A 20,377-nucleotide genomic window follows, 5' to 3' on the forward strand; every position below is an offset into this window, starting at 1 on the left:
AGAACAAATTCAGCTTGGTTGCCCAAAGTTGCCGTTTGGGCAATTTCGCTAATTTGCATAAATCCAAAATGACGAAGAATAACTCCTTTTTAGGATTGTGTAGAATCCATTTCTGTTATTATTTTTGTAATATAAGGTCATATTCATGTCAAATCCAAGATGGCCGCCATCAGATGCCATCTTGAAAAAATAAATTTGAACCCTTTGCCCCAGAATTATGAGTAATACCTTTGTTTCGGGGATTTGGGGTGTGTAGAATCTATTTCTGCTATCTATTTTGCAATATAATGTCATCTTCAGGTCAAATCCAAGATGGCCGCCAGATGACACCGTCTTGAAATATTAACTTTTGAACCCTTTGCCACAGAATCATGAATAATAACTCTGTTCGTGAGTCATTTGGTATGTTGATTCAATTTATGCTGTGATTTTGCATAAAGGAAAATTTTCAGATCAGATCCAAGATGGCCGCCAAACGCCATCTTGAAATAATACATTCCGAGGCTTTTACGTGTAAGAGCTAATGTAAAGGGATATCAGTAAAAATACTCATTTGTTTTGTTAATTCCCAAGTCTTAGGTCAAGGTGGAGTCACATCTGAGATGTCAGATTTCGGCATTAACTGCTCACCTTAGAATGAACCCTCTTTAGGTTTGGGCTATGATCCATTTCGCGTATATTTTTAGTTGTTTAATGTCCATCCATACTTTTGTACTAAAGAGGCTTTTAGAGTCTTATTTGAATTTGAAAGTGTTTTCTCCATATTTTTCCGAAGTCAATGTGTCAGATGATTGGTAGGCATCAGTTCGTCTTAAAAGACGATGGTGTAGTGCTAGGTCTTACATTTTCGAGAGTGGCTGTAAGTGGCAGTCTCTATAGCAAATTTGTGCAGATGAAGGAGAATGACGCTTAGACATGTTTAGATGGAGATGCTGTCCTAGCCTTCCTCCTCGGTCTTTGGTCTGCCAATTTAGCATTCCGATTATTTCCTGACGTCTTGACCCCTGTACTTAGTAGCTCTTCATAGAATGGTGACTATCATCTACATCTTCATAAGTGTTAGTGTCTATGCCGGCATGTTTTATGTCACGTTTGCAGGTGTAGCTGGGATGAGACCAATCACACAGCTCACCTTACCTGGGCGAATCGCTTCTGGGATTCGCCAATGTTTCATGCGGCGAACATGCCCAAACCACTTGAGGCGCCTTTGACTAGAAAGCGAGAATAAACTGAGGATGCCAGGACGTACGCTGAAGGCCTCTGTATTTTTTTTACTTTGTCCTGCCATTCAATGTGCATGATACGTCCGAGGCAGCTGACATGAAAGGTGTTTAGCCGCTTTTCTTGGTCGGCGTACGTTTTCCGGGACTTACTTCCGTACAGGAGCTTTGCCATGACTGTGGCGGATTTTCCTATTCTGGTGCTTATCTCATTGTCCAGTGAAAAGAAGCTAGAGACAGATAGTCGATCCAAGGTAGGTGAAGAGTCCTCCACAACCAGACGAGTCCATGCTGTTGATAGAGATATCTGGAGGACAGTCCGTGTCTTGAGTCGATCAGGATTTCTGTCTCACAGGCTGATGGGTGATCCAAACTCCTTACATGCACAGGACAGGCGGCTGTATGACTATTTCTTGTACTCCCGCTTCTTAAGAGGCAAGGGCGACATCGTTTCCGTACAACATCTTACGAATGAGAACCATCCTGACCATTGTTTTGGCACGTAGTCGGTCTCTGGTACGGATATAGAAGCCTTTTGTGCATTCGCCAAATGCATACTGGTGAAACATTGAGAAGAAGATCCCAAAGAGTGTCAGGGCCAGGCGCAGCCTTGCTTCACGCCACTGCTCACAGGAACTGAGTGAAGTTACCAGATGTTCCAGCGTTGTAGCAAACTGTTGTCATGGAATGATACGACCATGGAACAGTCTTGGGGAAGCCTATCCTCTGCAGGAGGCTAAATAGTGCACTCCTGCTGACCAAGTCAATTGCTCTTGTCAGGGCGAAAAGTCCGATGATTATAAAGGAAGGTAATAAGTTAACTAATTTTCTGAAAAATCACTTTTTAATTCAAATAACACTTCGAAGTCCTTTCACTAGAAAAGTATAGTTGGACGTAAAAAAATGATATGGACTCCCGAAATAGATCATATAGCCCGAACCTTGAATTGTTTCAATCTAAAGTGAGCGGTTAATGACGAAATCTATCAACCTTCTGACCATCTTAGACATGACTTAACTTCGAACTAAAGATGGAGTGATTAAAAGAAATGAACAATTTTTACTGAAATCCTCTTAAATGAGCTCTTACACATAATAGCAACCTCTTCAGGAAAGCGTGTACGCTTTAAGGGAGAGTACTTCTTTACGGTTCAATAGTCTCGGGAAGTATTTTTTTAATATTGCGTTTAGCGGCCATCTTGAACATGTTGGATTTGATCTGAAGATGATCCAATATTGCAAAATTATTAACAAGAATGGAATCAACATACCAAATAACTCACGAAAAGAGGTATTATTCATGATTCTGGGACAAAGGAATCATAAGTTAATTTTTCAAGATGGCATCTGGCGGCCATCTTGGATTTGACCTGAAGATGGCCTTAAATTGCAAAAATGATGATAGAAATCGGTTCTACACACCCCTAAACCCCTACAAAGAGTCATTATTCATAATTATGGGGCAAGGGGTTCAAAAGTTAGGTTTTCAAGATGGCATCTGGCGGCCATTTTGGATTTATGCAAATTAGCAAAATTGCCCAAACGGCAACTTTGGGCAACCAATCTGAATTTGTTCTAGGACCCCATAGGAACACGAATCAAGAAAAAAAATTCATCGGAAAGAACATTTCTAGGATGGTGTATTGAGCCTATGGGACTGTCAAATCGACTAATAGTAGATTGCGAGACAATCACGAATACCCTCTAGCGATTATTTCAGTCCGCAATAATGAACCTATTTAGTATGTTAAAAATAGATTTGATATTCAATTAAGACCGAATCAAGGAGAGAAGGATGGTATACCGGCAGATAAAGGTATGAAAATAAAAGGCGGGAATAGAGAGTGTCAAGAGTTAGTGGGCAGAGAAAAAAATAGAGATGAGATAAGAGGTTTATTCATTCAGAAATAAAGCGGTTATATTTATTCAATTTGTTTTACGACTGACGTTTTGTAATCATTTATATATTATGTACCAAAATACCTCAATCTATATACGTTAAAATATGATTGTTAGTTTTTATAACCAAAGATTGATGTGGGGATGGGTATTAATAAAATGGTTAATCATATGGAATATGGGAGAATTATAAACGCCTCGTGTTGATGCTTGTTATTAAGGTCAATGCTTGCCTGTTCACGAACAGCTATAATTCAGAAATTCTATAACCTAGGTGATTTGTAAATAATACATGGATTGAATTGGAGATATGTCCATTCATTCATGGTTTATTTGTCTTTTTCATTTTATCCTTCAGTTATTTGTTGAAAAGCACGGGGAGATAAAATATGAGAAGCAGCTGTATTGTCCAAATAACAAGGATTTCAAAAGATACATCGGTAATGATCACAGAATCTTCTTGGAAAGAGTTGGAGTTACGGTAAGATTTGTCCAATGTTTTAATATTATCAATCTGTACTAGTGTGCCTGCAATCATGAATTATGCCTATTTGAAGTTTGGAACACGCAATATGACAATCAGACTCTTGTAAACTTGTAAAAAATACCAAGTCACATAAAATTAATGATTAGGTTTCAGAAAACCTTTATTATAGTAAACTATTCTAACAAGGATTACAGATTATGTATGAACAGATTTTTTCATCTTTTTCATTTCATCTATTTTCCACAAGTCAATCAGAATACAAAGCATAACTGAATCTAAAATAGTATAAATGATTACAAAGGTAAATATAAAAGAAATACAATCTTGAGCGTTGCATTTAATGTGGATGGACCAAAATCAAAGCAAGAGCTTGTTGTGAATAAGTCCTTAACAAATAAATATGCAATTATTCATAGACAACTGGGAATAAAATATAATAAAGCAAAGCTCGGAGAAAGAACTGCACAAAGACAAAGAACTGGGACACACAGGTTACTTCACAATACAAGGAAGGGAAGAAAAAAAGAAAAAGACCCGTCTATACTATTGCCATTCAAGTTTAAAATGATCAGAGGGGGGAAAGGGCATCTGCAGCTGTAAATATAGATACAATGTAATGTGTTTACATGACAGACGGAGAGACAGAAAGAGAGCGACCGGTAGACAAGAAAATAGTATCAAAGGAAACAAACTTTAAAAAAAATATTATGTAATTCATGGCAAAGTTTCCCTGACAACCGGATGCCCAACACAATCCTTCTGACTGTCTGACCGTCCTATAAACTGACCTATATACACAAGTGAATGTAAGTAAATAAAAAATAGATTGTGTTACAAACTGTTTTCTACTGACACATGGGTTCTATGAGTTACAATACAGACTCAAAAGAGACGTCTTCAATTTTCTTTTAAATACAGTTAAACTAACAGATCTTTTTATCTCACAATCAAGGGAATTCCAGTATTTAGGACCTGAATAAATAACTGTACTGTGGGCAAGTTTTGTTCTAGTTTTCGAAAGATGAAACGAAAATGCTTGACATGTTGGATAATTATGGAATTGGTTGTTGTTAATGAACATATAACTAAGTGCCGGATGCAGGTCATTAATGTTCAATAATATTAAAACGTAAAGGAATTACCCAACTGCAAATTAAAAATATCGGACTCTTTAAATAACCCCATTCATGTCATTATGTCTCCTTTTTTGGTTATAAGGCTTCCCTTTTCCGGGATAATCCTAAGAAATCTGACTCAGAAGTACATTCTAAAAAAAGTTTACCCAATATAGTAAAATGAGAACATGCATGTTTGTTGAGTAAAAATATACCAAATATTTTGTAAAATTTACGCAATGTTACGTTGAAATTCACTCTTCAAACATGCATTTTGCCCAATATTGGGGAAAAATTACCCAGCAAACATGCATGTTCCCTTTCTTCCAAATAGTGGGTAAATTTTTACTCTGTGTAGCATGAGTAGTGTAACGTTTGACCATAGACCTAGGTCCATGCTTGTAAAGACTTTCACTGGACGTTTTCTACTTCTTCCTAGGAATTTTGTTCAGAACTTTGGAATGTTGTACTTCTGCATTCATAAACAAGTTCATAAATGACATACATATTCAAAAACAGCATTGCATGCATTACACAATGATATGAACAAATTATTTCATTATAATCAATACACATTTATAATCACACAATTATAAATTCATTATCACATGACACATATAGTAAATATAGTCATTTCTTGACAATAAGGTATATAGGTTCAGGATTTTTTTTAAAGAATCACATAGGCCTACAAGAAAAAGCGTTATGTAGATTTAAAAAAAATACGCGATACACACATACTTTTTTCCTTATTTGTTGAAAAGAATGTTATACATTGAAAGGAAACAACTGAAAAAAAACATGAAAACTCATTCAAAACAGTTTCGATTATATATCAAGTTTCAAATAAAGATATGTGGAGGGCTATTCTTGATATTTTTTAGCTTCTATGATGATCAATCCGGTATACATATTTCCTTTAGAGACATGATTTGGACTCTTTGTCGTGCATCCATGTAGCCGGCACCAAGGGAAAAGGCTCAACATGCGCTATGACAGAAAGGATTCTGAGGAATTATGGTTACAAAACAGGTCTCATAAGGTAAGTTTCAAAATAAGTGGAATCCTTTTGAATTTTTTGGAGTACTGACTGCAATTCGACAATCTTTACAAACTTAATTTAATTTTTTATACCCAGTCCATGGAAAGAAAATTTGAGGAGGCCTATGGATGGCAAGGAAGTAAGACTTTTCTTGAGAGGGATTTTACAGGCTGATCAACATTCATATTTTTGATATATCATATCAATGTTTGATGAATAACTCTTTTAGGTATCTCACTGTATGAATTCATAGTAAGAAGGCGAGTCCGCTACGATCTTCCAAAAAATGAAAATATAAGGTACCATAATAGTACAATAGAATCACCTCAAAAGAATTTGCCTAGCGCCCACCAGGTACGGAGGCTTACATGTTAGTGTCAACCAGATAACGATTTAAGGAGACGAGAAAACGAGTTAAATGACGAAAAGACGAATTGTTGGAACTCGGCGAGTCAACTTGATAAGGACAAGAAGACAAGATGATGAGATGGTGAAATAAAACTTGGCAAGTCGACTTGTTTGAGACGAGAATTTAAATACCGCCCATACTATTTATATCAGTGATTCATAAAACGACACTTAACTTCAAAATTGTGTAACTTTCTTGTTTTACGTCATATTTCGTTGAAAATTGACACATATGTCAGTTATAAATTGTACTCTACCTATTCAGATCAATTTGATATGTGAGCAAACGTGCGTTGACGTATACCCCCTCCCTACTCTTGCCGTTCTCTCCTCACCTTTTTCCGGAAAAAAGTTGCGGCCGTGGTCTCCCCCCAAAACGTACGGATCAACACGCTCGGTTTGCTAGTAGGTCCATGGTGTGACCAAGGCTTAAACGCAAACGGGCCATTAAAAACCGAAAAACTCCGAACTTCTCGTTCTGATTTGTGCTTTGGGCTTAAACTTGATCGTCGCAGTACACATAAAGGAGTTTGCTATTGGAGATCATTCTTAACGTAAACATTTATTTGCAGTTCAGCAGACGAATGAATATGAATATTGTTTTTACGTATCGTTGTGACTTCATCGCTAAAGTTGCATGCAAGTCAACGCCAAGTTGAGGTCTAACCATATCCAAAAACATTAAATATGCATTCAATTGAGTTTTTATACATTGTTTTTGCAAAAATTGATAGAAACTAATCTGCCAATGAGTTGCAGGAAGTAAAATATTTTTTCCTGCTTGTAAGCTTAGAACTTTTCAAAGATCTTAAATGAAATCCATAAAATATATTCTCTTTTTCTTTTCTTTTATTTTAGTTCTCCCCCTCTGTTAGAAGTACGCGAGCGAGTACGAATCAATGGGGCTCCAGTTTCCAGGGGCAAGTTTGGAAAATACGGATTAGAATGCTTAGAACTACTAAAGAAGAACAAGGGAAAGTATGGTAAATCGTTCGTAGATATGCCAGGAACATTTTCGATATTCACCATCGTTGCATATTACACACTCGTCAAAGAAAAGGTAAGTTCGCTGTCAAATTTGTACATTATCTGCACATCATTACGAAATTTTCTTTCAAAGACTCTTACATCTATTCTAACACACATACCGTCTCTCTTTTCCCCCCCAATATACATTTCAAAACTGTCAAAGTTTAGACCTTCATGAGGTCACAAAAACACACACATGCAAAACCTCATTTTTTTAAATATTTTATATAACATGCGCAAATAAGTTGCCAAAAACGACTTCATCAGCGTGATTTATAATGAAAGAACAATAAAGATGAAATAATATACTCGATTTTAGTACAGAAATTGAACCCCGGTCTTTTCATTTGCGAAGTCAGGTGCCTATAGCTCCTCACCTTAATCACTTTTTCCTCCTTTCTCTCTCTCCCCTTCTCTCTCTCCCCCTCTCTCTCTCTCTCTTTCTCACTCCTACTGCTTACGACATCACGTAATCATATATTTTTGACCATTTATTTGTTTATCATTCATCACCGCCATTATAATTGTAATATAATAATCATTATAACAATTCACTGCAAGATTGACAATGCTCCTTAAAAAATAAAGCGAAACAGGTTTGATTGAGAAATAAATATCCTTTTCAAATTTGTTTGAGATTTTTGTAATTTCTGTTCAAACTTTCTAGTCAAAATTATTAGATGTGAGATACCAGAGATTTCAGAGATAAGAACAAGACATGGTAGTTTTGATAATAATTGCTCATCCATGCAGGTTGATGTAGCTGTTGTGGAAGTTGGACTTGGAGGTGAATACGACTCAACTAATGCTATTTGGTAGGTGCCAATGTCATCCAATCTTACTAAGATATCAAGAAATCACATGTTTAAAGGAATATTACCATTCCGACCACAATCGTTTTATTTGGGTCTCTGTTTTTCCTCTATCTAGCTATAATTGACCATGACGGTAAGTATTAGTTTATTTGAATAATTGGTATAGTGTCGAAAATCTGTCTATCTGACGGTCAATCGGATCGGGGTCGCCTTAGCCACTAACCCGTCTCTGTGGTCTAGTGGTTAAGGCACCGGCGTTCAAAGCTGGAGGCCCGGGTTCGATTCCCGGCAGAGACATTTTTTCGGCATCACCAATTTTTCCAAAGGGTAGATAGCTCTGGGGAACCTTGATTTAAGCTACGCCTACCATTGTTCTCTTCAATCATTTTTTTACAATATTTAAAATAAATAGACTTGCCAAAGCTGTTGTACATGTATAACTTCACACATTTGTTTACTTTCTCCCATACGTGTACTGTATCAAATCAATAGCTTTGATCCAGCTGAGGCATGGCGGCTTGCATTGTTCAAAACCCACCTTCACCCGACAAAGGAAATTATAATTGGTATAGTGTCGAAAATCTGTCTATCTGACGGTCAATCGGATCGGGGTCGCCCTAGCCATTAACCCGTCTCTGTGGTCTAGTGGTTAAGGCACCGGCGTTAAAAGCTGGAGGCCCGGGTTCGATTCCCGGCAGAGACATTTTTTCGGCATCACCAATTTTTCCAAAGGGTAGATAACTCTGGGGAACCTTGATTTAAGCTACGCCTACCATTGTTCTCTTCAATCATTTCTTTACAATATTTAAAATAAAAAGACTTGCCAAAGCTGTTGTACATGTATAACTTCACACACACATATATATATATATATATATATATATACTGTATATGTGTATTTTTCTACCTGTTAACTTTAACACCACATTTCCTCTGAAGGTCTCCGACTGTTACTGGAGTTTCTTCCCTTGCCATTGAACACGCCTCTCTCCTCGGCAACACACTGGCTGAAATTGCCTGGCATAAAGCGGGTATATTTAAGGTAAATTTACATTTTTATACTTGAATTATTAGTTTATTTGAATAATGATATTTAAAGGGGTCGTGATGATAGTGCTTTAGACTATGTAGGTATGTTTATTTAGGTCAAGTCCACCCCTGAAAAATAAAGTCAAACCAGCATAACGCTGAAAATTTCATCAATCGGATGTAAAATAAGAAAGTTATGACATTTTAAAGTTTTGCTTATTTTTCACAAAAATATGCACAACTCAGAGATATGCAAATGAGACAGTACATGATGTCCCTTACTCAATATTTCTTTTTTTTCTATTGTTTGAATTATACAATATTTCATTTTTTAAAGATTTGACAATAAGAACCAACTTGACTGAACCATATAGTATTTAAAAAATGCTAGTTCCACATGTTGCAGGGAGGAATTAATCATTGTTTCAATTGACAATGAGAAGAAAATTACAATATTTCATATTTTATATAATAAAATTCAAACGAAATAGGGAGTGGATGACGTCATCAGTCTCCTCAATACCGACCAGGATATAAGCATAGAACTGTTTTGCGAAATTAAGCGAAGCTTTAAAATGTAATAACTTTCTTATTTTACTTATGTCTCAATGTATATGCACCAACAAAAAAAGAACGAAAAGAACAAATTTTATAAAATGCTTAATGTTTGGTTAAAAGATGTAAAAGATGAAGATGATATAATTATTGCAGGTGGTGACTGGAATATAGTTCAGAATAAAAAGGTAGATACCTGTGGACTGTCATATACGCATTCAAAAAATGAAGTCTTTAATTTTTTTCAGCAAAACAATAATTTGAGTGATATTTGGAGACAATTTCATCCGTCAAAAAAACAGTTCACCTGGAGACAGATGTCTTTAGGTATCTTTTCACGTCTAGATTATTGGTTGATAGCAAAACATTTAACTTGTAAGGTACACTCCACAGATATCAGGCCAGCATTGAAATGCGATCATAACGCTATTTCTCTTAAACTGAAAATGTGTAAACAAAATAGGGGTAAAGGGTATTGGAAAATAAATAACTCTCTTCTAAATGATGAGAAGTACATTGCTGAGATAAAATGTGTTATACAGAAAGTAAAAGCAGAATATTCATATTTAAATGATCAACTGAGATGGGAAATGTGTAAGATAAAAATTAAAGAATTAAGTATTAAATATTCTAAAGATAAACAAATTAGAAAGAAAATGTACTATTCCAAATTGGAAAAGGAATATACAGACATTTGTGAGAAAATTGATGTCAGTGCAAATGTACAAGATATTGAAGAGATGGAAAAAATAAAATATGAGTTAGATGCCTGGTATAAATATAAATGTAAAGGTGCGTTTGTGAGATCTAGGGATAAATGGCTAGAGCATGGTGAAAAGTGCACGAAATATTTTTTACAGTTGGAAAAAAGAAGAAGTGTTAAAAAAGAAATAAATTGTGTAGAAATTAAAGGTAAAATAGTACATGATGGTAAAAAAGTTTTAGAACATATATTAGATTATTATGAAAATCTGTATAAAGGGGATTGCAATCAAGATCAAGAGTTCGATGAATATTTTACAGGATTAAAATTAAACACTTTATCAGAAGAGCAAGCAAATTTATGTGAAGGTTTATTAACGGAAAGGGAGTGTTTTTATATACTCATGTCAATGAACACGAACAAAGCACCAGGTAGCGATGGCCTGAGTGTAGAGTTTTACAGGTGCTTTTGGAATGATTTAAAAGATATGTTAATTAGTAGTTTAAATACTGGTTATGAGGAGAAAAAAATGTCATCCTCCCAAAGTCAAGCTGTTCTCACATTGTTATATAAAAAGGGTAATAAAGCTTTATTAGAAAATTGGAGACCAATATCACTCCTTAACATTGATTATAAAATAGCTGCAGGTGCATTGGCAAAAAGAATGAAACAAATTATTCCGCATATTATTTCGGATGATCAATCGGGATTTAGGAAACATAGGTCGGCATTAGAGAATGTGCGACTTGTACAAGACGTTATTGACTATTGTAAAATGAATAATCAATCAGGTGTTATCATGTACATAGATTTTCAAAAAGCGTTTGATAACGTTAGACACGATTTTCTGTTCACTACTTTACGTAAGATGCAATTTAAAGAGTCATTTATTAATTGGATACAAACGTTTTACACAAATGCAAATGGTAATGTCTTGAACAATGGTTGGTTGTCACAAAAATTTTATTTTAATCGAGGTGTAAGGCAGGGATGCCCGTTGTCGGCTCTATTGTTCTTGGTAATTTCTGAAATATTAGCTCAAAAAATTAAACAAAATCCATTGATTACAGGTATAGCTGTACCAACTAAAGAAATATCTCTAGTCCAGTACGCCGACGATACTATAGTATTCGCCAATGGAACAAATTCTGTACAAAATATAATGACTGAGATTAATAGATTTGGAAATATAGCAGGGCCGAAAGTCAATTGGTCTAAATCTAAAATAATGAAGTTAGATGAAAATATAGAGTTAAATGACCTAGAATGCACGGTCGATCCAGTAAAATGTCTTGGAATATATGTTGGTAAAAACCATGTTGATGTAGAAAAAAGAAATTGGGAAGGGAGACTTGGAAAAGTCGAAAATATACTTAATTTATGGAAAATGAGAAATCTGACTTACTTTGGAAAAATATCTGTCATTAAGATTTTAATTGCATCACAATTTGTTTATGTTGCTTCGGCAGTTCCTGTGCCCGATTATATTTCAAAGGCATTAAATAAAAAATTATATACATTTTTATGGAATTCCAAAAAAAATAAAGTTAAGAGAAATGTATGTTTAAACAAAGAAATTGATGGTGGGTTAAACATGGTTGATATGAAAGCCAAATTTTCATCACTTCGATTAGCATGGATTTATAAATATATGGATGAAATAAAGGGAGCATGGAAAACTCTTTTTACCTATTGGACAAATAAGATTGGTGGTTTTCCATTATGTTTACATTATAACTGTAATAGTGTAGACATTGTTAATTTAGGGAAAAGGTATAATCTACCCTCCTTTTATATCGATTTTCTATATGTTTGGGCAAATTTGAGATACCAGAATTTTTTTTAAATTACTGATATTCCAAAACAAGTTTTATGGAATAACAGTAATATAAAAATACAAAATGAAACACTAAATTTTAAAAAATGGAGGAAGTCCGGTGTATTAATGGTAAATCATGTTATAAAAGAAGGTAAATGGAAAAACCTCAATACGGTATTTGATGATTTTGAAAACAGAAAATTATTATACAATTTTGAACTACAAAAGTTGAAGAAAGCATTTCCCAACACCTGGCTGGAAAAAAGATCAAATGCACAACAAAAGGAAATAACGATTATACCTAATCTTATTGAAATCTCAAATGGTGATTTAATTGATGTAAATATCTTGAAAGCTAGGCATTATTATCATTATTATTTAGAACATAACAAAACAGAAGCATCTTTCTTTATGTTTTGGCAAAATTATTTGGGACTTCAGATAGAAATTAATTGGGACAAAGTCCTGTATTTTAAACTTAGACAAATAAAAGATAACAAAGTTAGAGAATTTAATTTTAAGCTCCTGCATAAAATACTTCCGTCCCAATCAAATTTATTTAAATGGAGTTTAAAAAATGATGATAAATGTAATCTTTGTTTACTTAAGGGAACAATTATGCATATGTTGATAAAATGTGAGAATATAAAACCTCTATGGAAAATGGTAGAAGACACAATTCTTTCTGTTTCTAAAGTACAGGTCTGTGTTAATGAAAATATAGTAATTTTAGGTTGGAATATACAAGAACCGAAATACTGGTTAATTGATATCATTTTGAATTTTACTCAATACACCATTTACAGAAATTATATTGAAACGAGTATGAAAAAAGGTTATTACTTTGTTAATGTAAATAGATTATGGATGAATTTGAAAATGAAACTGAGATGGTATTTAAGTTCAAAATATGTTACCAAAAATAAGAATACAAAAGAAATTGACAAATTGATGGAACTCATTTATTGATTGATTAATTTGATTACTGTATATACTTTGTGATTTGTAAATTGTATTATAGAGATGTAAATAAAGTCCCTCGAAAGAGGTTTAAAGAGAAAAAAAAACTTTCTTATTTTACATCCGATTTCGATGAAATTTTCAGTGTTATGTTTGTTGGATATTTTTTCTTTTTATTCAAATCAACTTTTGTTGGGGAGAAATTGTCCTTTAACGCAAATGACATTATATAAGTGAACAAATAAGAAGAAATACATTGATAACCTACGGTGAGAGAAAGAGAGAGACAGAGAGAGCGGGGGAGAGAAAGGGAGAGTGAGAAGGAATAGAAATAATTTTCTTTAGACTTCATATTCTTACAAGATTTGTTTATTTTATTTTCAGGATGGTCGACCTGCCTTTACAGTTCCTCAAAGGGAGGAAGCAATGGAAGTTCTTATTAATAGAGCAAATGAACGAAATGTAAGTCACATGTAATAGAATTATTAAAGGCCTATATAACAAACGTAAACGTCGAATTGAGCTTTGAAAAATAATATACATGAAAAATATGGTTATTTGATACAATGGACACCATAAAGTAAAAATACTTGAAGATTAAGACAATATTGGTTATCAAGACCAAACGTGGTTTATAATTTTAAACATGATTTGAAACTCTTTATTGTATTTGAGCGCCATCCAATTCATTAATCTTCTCTAAAGTATCAAATATAATAAATTTATTTCATTTGAATATAGCGAATCCAAGTAAGACCTCTTTGATAGACTACTGAATTAATTCAAAAATAAAATATTCTCAATTAAGAGATATAGAATGCCCAAATAATTTTGTAATTTGTGTGAAAATTGGTCTTGAAACATTGGTGATCTGATTGGGCTTTTGTAATATATACACTTAAGTGAGAATGAAACTTAAATTCGACAATATTTGTATCAATTATTGTATGGTCTATGAGAAGTATGTTTATATTATGGGGACACGGTACATTATATCAATCTCTTTACTTTGCACTTTATTTAGTATTTCACTATACTGTTCTTTAAGATATTATCGAACGTCATTTATTGTCAAACACAAGAATCTGATATGTCTTCCATGATATCTATTAGGCCTAATATCTATACATGTTAATGACTTAAATCAATCAATTTAGGTGTGTTGAATATCAATACCCATGATCAAAACAGTAAGTCATTATTCATCCTATGCAGACGACGTTACAACTATGTCCTCCACTGAGTGCTTATGAATTTAATGACGACAGTGTCCAGTTAGGTCTCGCTGGAAAACACCAACGATGTAATGCTGCTTTGGCTGTTCAGCTAACTAAAACATGGCTCGAGGAGAAACATCCAGGGAGTGTTCATTTCCAAGGTATGCAAGAATGCGATTGATAGAGCACACACCATCCAATTAAAGATACTCATGATATTTAACAGTTTTATTGTATAATCAAAATCATTAATTTCTTTTATTTTTCAAAGACGACAACAATATTCCAAATCAAAAATTCAATTTTAGATGCTCTCTATATAAAGAGCCTAATCATGCTAATGGTAACGCATTGCTTACATAATAGCAGCGAACGTTATATCCTCCAACAAATTCGAAGGAATATACAATAATTCCGAAAATAAAGAGAAAAGGAGAGAATGGAGATAAGCCCAACATGCCCTCAGTTTGGAGTGATAAACTTTTGTTTTTTGGGTGTATTTTTTTTTCAGGAAACCAAGCGCCCTTCGTTTGGGAGTGATGACCTTTTCTTTTTCTTTTCTTTTTTGCTTGTAAATTTTTGGCACGAAATGCACCCCATTATAAAAATAATGAATGAATGACTATTTATTTTCATTAATTTAAAAATTCCCCTTAAACATTCATAAAAAAACTGTACGCCTACTGTTGTCATGTTAGAAATTGACCTTAGCCTCGGGTCGGAAATATTGAAGTCCTTGGTCCAAGCCTCGGCGTCAGAAATATTGAAGTCCTTAGCCTTGTCCTCGGCGTCCGAAAAAATTGAAGTCCTTGGCCTTGGCCTCGGAAATATTGAAGTCCTTAGCCTTGGCCTTGGCCTCGGGGTCGGAAATATTGAAGTCCTTGGCCTTGGCCTCGAGGTCGGGAATATTGAAGACTCAGACCTTACCACAAGGTCGGAAATGTCGAAGTTCTTGGTGTAAGTTCTAACCTTGTGTATAGCCTTGTGAACAGTGTATTTATCGTTAGGATGAAGATTATTATTTAGAATATATACAATTAGGCCTACTGATATATTTTGAAGAAATTTTTCACTAATATATCCTTATTTGCAGTAATAAAATCAACTATTGATGACTGTACGATCAACGGTGATAATATCAAGGAATGCAAAGTTCGCAGGGCGACGCCATTTGTAATCCCAGACGAATTCTTACAAGGTGATTATTTCTTTATTCATGATTCATGATTTATTGATACAAATTTATATACCATAGTAACGAGTATTCGTTATCCGTTTTAATGAACTTAATATGTTTGTTCATTACTTGAAATTGTGGGCACTGAGCATGTTGAATAGTTATGAAATGATTCCAAATTAATGGCTACATTTTTCTGCAGTGTTGAAGGACAAATCCACCCCAACAGAGAATTTATTTGATTAAAAGGAGAAAAATCCAACAAACATAACGGTGAAAATTTCATCAAAATCGGATGTAAAATAAGAAAATTATGAAATTTTAAAGTTTCGCTTAATTTCACAAAACAATATGCACATCCTGGTCGGTTTGCAAATGAGCAGACTGATGTCACCCACTCACTATTTCTTTGTATTTTATTAAATGAGATATGAAAAATTCTAATTTTCTCCTCATTGTTATGTGAAACAAAATTTTATTTCTCCCTGAACAGGTGGAATTGTCATTATTTCAACAGTTTATTGATAAGTCAAGTTGGTCCTTATTGTCAAATCTGTAACAAATGAAATATCGTATAATTCAAATAATAAAAAACAAAAGAAATAGTGAGTGAAGGACATCATCGACTGGCTCATTTGCATATCACAAATAAGCAAAAATAAAAAAAAGTGTCATAACTTTCTTATTTTACCTCCGATTTTGATGAAATTTTCAGCGTTATGCTTGTTTGATTTTTCTCTATCGATTCAAATAAAAAAAAATTATGGGGTGGACTTGACCTTTAAGATAGAGAAAAAGGTCTATTATAGTGTAAGGTATGCAAGATGATAGATAATTGGCGGGGATTAAAGTGCGGAGGGTTTTGCTGAGAAGCACTTTAAATGTGTAAAATGTGTTGAATTGAACTTATTTATTTCATATTTTTGATAAATCAGATACTCTTGAGAATACATTATTCATGTTATTTACTGATTATTGTGATTTATGATTTGTATGTTTTATTCAGGATTCGCGTTAGCTAAGTGGCCGGGACGTAACCAAACAATCCGAAAACCTGGAGTAACCTACTATATTGACAATGCCCATACCCAAGATAGTGTAGCATTCTGTAAGAATTGGTTTGACGAAGAAGCATCAAATGAAGCAAAGACGATCCAAGGAGTTGTCAAGAAAATACTTATCTTTAATCTAGGAGGAGAAAGAAGTGCCTACAATATCATGCCACCACTTGTGGTATGTTCCTTTTATTCACTTTAATTGTTTGTCGAAATCGACACATATTCAAATAGTGACAATGATAATGTCATTTACCCAGGGTAAGTTGTGAAACCGCACTACCTGATTGCTCTGCATAACATGTTATCATTGACCCTCTCCATTCTAAATCTAGAGTTCCTAGCATGATGGCCTGAGGATACCATCTCTAAAAATTGTTTATGACTCGGTCAGGAATCGCATTCATCACCTCTCATTCATGAGGCGGATGCGCGTCTATATAGGCCCTAATTATGAATTATTCTACTTGATGTTTCCCCTTACTGTAGAATGAAAATATCTTCAAAATTTACTGATGCATTCATTAGGCGCAAGAATTGTGACTGAAAATATGTATTTTAAAAAATATATCGAAGTATTTACTGAATTAAAATAGAGTGAACAAAAAGTTAGGATTGAACGAAATATATCGGGCCTTGTATAAAGAAATTAAAGAAGAACATATAACATTTTGCGTTTACCCTGATAAATTTTATCAAATTTCTATTTCTTTAGTTATAATCTTGAAATTCAACAGAAAAATAATTTCCTTTTAGGAAAATGTCGATTCAATTTTACCACATTTTCCATCTATTTCCGTATTCAGGAATACGGATTTGATGGTGTAGTTTTCTCTGTTATGAGGACTGTAGAACATCAAGAAAATGAAGTAAGAGGTAGGTAATCATCTCATGCCTGTTGATCTATTTGGATTGGAAGTAAACACGACAAGAATGGACAGATCTAAATGTTTCGTTCATATAACGTTATTAGTATATGGTTTATCACGGGGGCCGCGGAACGGTTTTGAAAGTGCGGGGGCTGAGCCGAAAGTGGGGGTGCTGAGCATGCAAAAAATCATAATCAGATTGTCATTTTTTACGTTTTTGGACATGGTTTTGGAATAAAACGTGCAGGGCTGAAGCCCCCGCAGCCCCACCCCCGGTTCCGCGGCCCCTGTATCATACTCAAGGGGCTGTATAATGAATGATTAAGTAATATGTATCAGACATTTTTTCACACTTTTTATTGACCGTTTCATCATGCTTGTGACATGTCTTATAAAGTAACATGGCAATATACAGCACATTCAAGTGTTCTTTACATTTTGTTATTTTCTTATTGGGTTATTATGACATACACTTTTCATGATGGAGAGTTAAACAAAAATATCACAATATCATTGAGAAATTCCTTTAGAATCCTTCATCGTATCTGCTTTCAATAAAGCGTTTTTCTTTAAAAAAAAATCACTAAGAGTTTCATTTATTGTAAAACTTACACAGATTACAAATCCGATGACTCGTTGGATGATCAGTTGATCAAATGCCAGCAGCATCTAGCAACCTTCAAGAAGCTTCAAGCTGAAATGTGCAATTCAGTCTCCGGTCAATCACCAATCTTCAAAGTAGCATCTTCTGCTACAGCAGCTCTTCAATGGATTTTAGGTTCTCGTCTTGAAGAAGATGGTAAGGAGACGGCTGAATTGCCATATGGGGAAGGATTCTTGCAAGAAGCTGACCATCTTCAGGTTCTGGTCACCGGCAGTAACTTCATCGTAGGATCGGTTATTCATGTAATCCAACCAAATATGCTCGAAAATATCAAATATTAAATTCATAGTATATAAATATAGAGAATAAAACGATGCAAGTGCTTCATGTTAAAACACGTACCGAACAAAGGTACTCCTTTTTTTTCATTGGGTCTCCCTGGTTTTTTGTGATAATCAAATTTACACATTTTCATTCAGTTTCAACACTTGCATCAAGACTTGATGGTGGGAGGCTTTTCTGGTCATTATCGTAGTTCCATGTGATTTATCCCATTTTGAAATTCATGATTTTCTGCTTTTCTTTAATTGCTTTTTTCCTACGAAGTTCTCTCAGTAAAATGAAAAACGAAAAATAATATTTTCATGTTCTTTATTTGTCCTTCATGTCTTCTCTGGGCCCTGATGAAATAAAAAGAATACTGTTGACAATACTGCTGACATTACTGCTTACAAGTCGAATAGCGGAAAATATGTGCCGGAAAATGATATTTAACCGATGTGCACATATACCTTCCCATGCCCTTAACCTTTTTTGTTTTCAAATTTATAATTTGTAATCTAAATTTTATATTGCATTTATTGCTTTACTTTAATTGCTAATTTGATTGATATATGTATAATGCATGGAATATATGTTTGTTGGAAATGAGAAATGATAAAAACTGAAACCTACCTCACACACAATAAACTTTCTTAATTCCCCATCACTAGGGCCAATTTTTATACCATATGCTATTCCACCGAGTTTCATTTTTAGGAGGCTAATGATCTAATGATAAATGATATTATTTGTTCGGTATTCAATATCGTAACAATAGCATTTAATATATAGTTTATAGATCCGCGTATTTACAGTATACAATGCGTCCCAGAAAAAAAGGGAAACAGGGTTTCCCACATATTCTTCCTTCAAAGGCAAATTAATTATATGTCATTTACATCTTCGTATAATTCAATTATTCCTCTACATTCGATACCTAATATGTGACGAACAGTTCTCGCATTAATGAGCAAGACGAGTTTTAAAATTTCAATGTCAACATCAGTTTTCGCAGAAAAAATGGACAAGATTGATTGTTGACACGACAGCCGTGCTTATTTGACAATTGACTAATTAGCATTTATTTTGTATTCTTTGTTAAGTTTCTCTCGCTGATTCTTGGAATGAGGGGTCACGCGTGTATCGTGTGTTAAAATATCAGTGAAAAATATCAAATTAAAATATTTTCGAATGTTGGGTTGAGTCGAATGAACATCATTTGTCTTCCTGTTGTAACAAGGCTCATGGCACCATGAATGTGGATTCAGATTAACACTTGAGTTTCTGCGCAAATCGTTTCTGATAGGCCTCAATATTTATTGTCTGTAACCTGCCATGCGTGAATGATTTGCTAAGCTGTTGGTCTGAAATTAAAGATGAGATTTCACTTTTACCATAAGTATCAAATTCATACTAAAAGAATGTTCAATAATTGTAATATCTGAAAACGGGTTTCTTTTTTGTGGGTCGTACTGTAGAGTAAGTTACTTCACAGTGTGCTAAGGGTTTTTTTTTTACTTAAAAGTGTGTAACATAAATTCAACTGCAGCAAGTGGACTCAGTAAACACACATCTCACCATTCCCTCTTTTCCTCTCTTATTCTGTTATATTTTTGCTCCGAAAGTACTTTGTGACATACTTGATAAAGATTTTTGTGCTGTGCAATCCTTACCATTTCAAGTGATAGTCATCGTGACTTAAAAACATTTTCTGTAAATTAATAACTCATTGAAATATACATTCATTATAATATACCAGTGAATAATTTCTAAATACTTGATAATATTGATTAAAAATATGTATATCGATGTATACCCTTTGAATAATTATTGTGTGTTATAATCTATATTGAAACAAATTATGGTTATAATAATAAAAAATTTAATTTTCATCACAAGTGTATGAGAGCTGAAATGTAATGAATTATTGTGTGTTGTGTGTCATGAAACACGAATGAGATATTCTATTGACTAAATATGACTAATAAAATCAACTCTTCATTATCTTCTTATATCTTGATATTACATGAGTTCACGAATGAATGAGAATGGA

General features: G+C 34.0%; 1 protein-coding gene and 1 non-coding gene across 2 annotated transcripts; both read left to right on the forward strand.

Moving 5' to 3' along the window:
* The first annotated feature begins 1,393 nt into the window (after window positions 1-1,393).
* Window positions 1,394-20,336, forward strand: LOC129255369 (folylpolyglutamate synthase, mitochondrial-like). The gene is made up of 12 exons (XM_054893730.2): window positions 1,394-1,675; window positions 3,478-3,600; window positions 5,645-5,763; window positions 7,030-7,231; window positions 7,954-8,015; window positions 8,955-9,057; window positions 13,466-13,543; window positions 14,297-14,459; window positions 15,392-15,496; window positions 16,482-16,708; window positions 17,337-17,406; window positions 18,016-20,336. The coding sequence occupies exons 1-12, from the start codon at window positions 1,394-1,396 to the stop codon at window positions 18,342-18,344; spliced, it is 1,863 nt and encodes a 620-aa protein (XP_054749705.2). The 3' UTR covers window positions 18,345-20,336.
* TRNAL-UAA (transfer RNA leucine (anticodon UAA)) lies at window positions 8,647-8,718 on the forward strand. The gene has a single exon. It is a non-coding gene; the product is annotated as a tRNA-Leu (tRNA).
* Window positions 20,337-20,377: the final 41 nt, after the last annotated feature.

Source organism: Lytechinus pictus, chromosome 3, assembly GCF_037042905.1.
Source record: "Lytechinus pictus isolate F3 Inbred chromosome 3, Lp3.0, whole genome shotgun sequence".
In the NCBI taxonomy this organism is placed as follows: Eukaryota; Metazoa; Echinodermata; class Echinoidea; order Temnopleuroida; family Toxopneustidae; genus Lytechinus; species Lytechinus pictus.

Bases quoted from the DNA above. Each gene is read 5' to 3' on its own strand.
- LOC129255369 (XM_054893730.2), top strand. From the start codon at position 1,394: ATGACTGTGGCGGATTTTCCTATTCTGGTGCTTATCTCATTGTCCAGT. The intron at 1,676-3,477 runs GTACAACATCTT...TTTATCCTTCAG, and splicing joins GCAAGGGCGACATCGTTTCC to TTATTTGTTGAAAAGCACGG. The intron at 7,232-7,953 runs GTAAGTTCGCTG...TCATCCATGCAG, and splicing joins ACACACTCGTCAAAGAAAAG to GTTGATGTAGCTGTTGTGGA.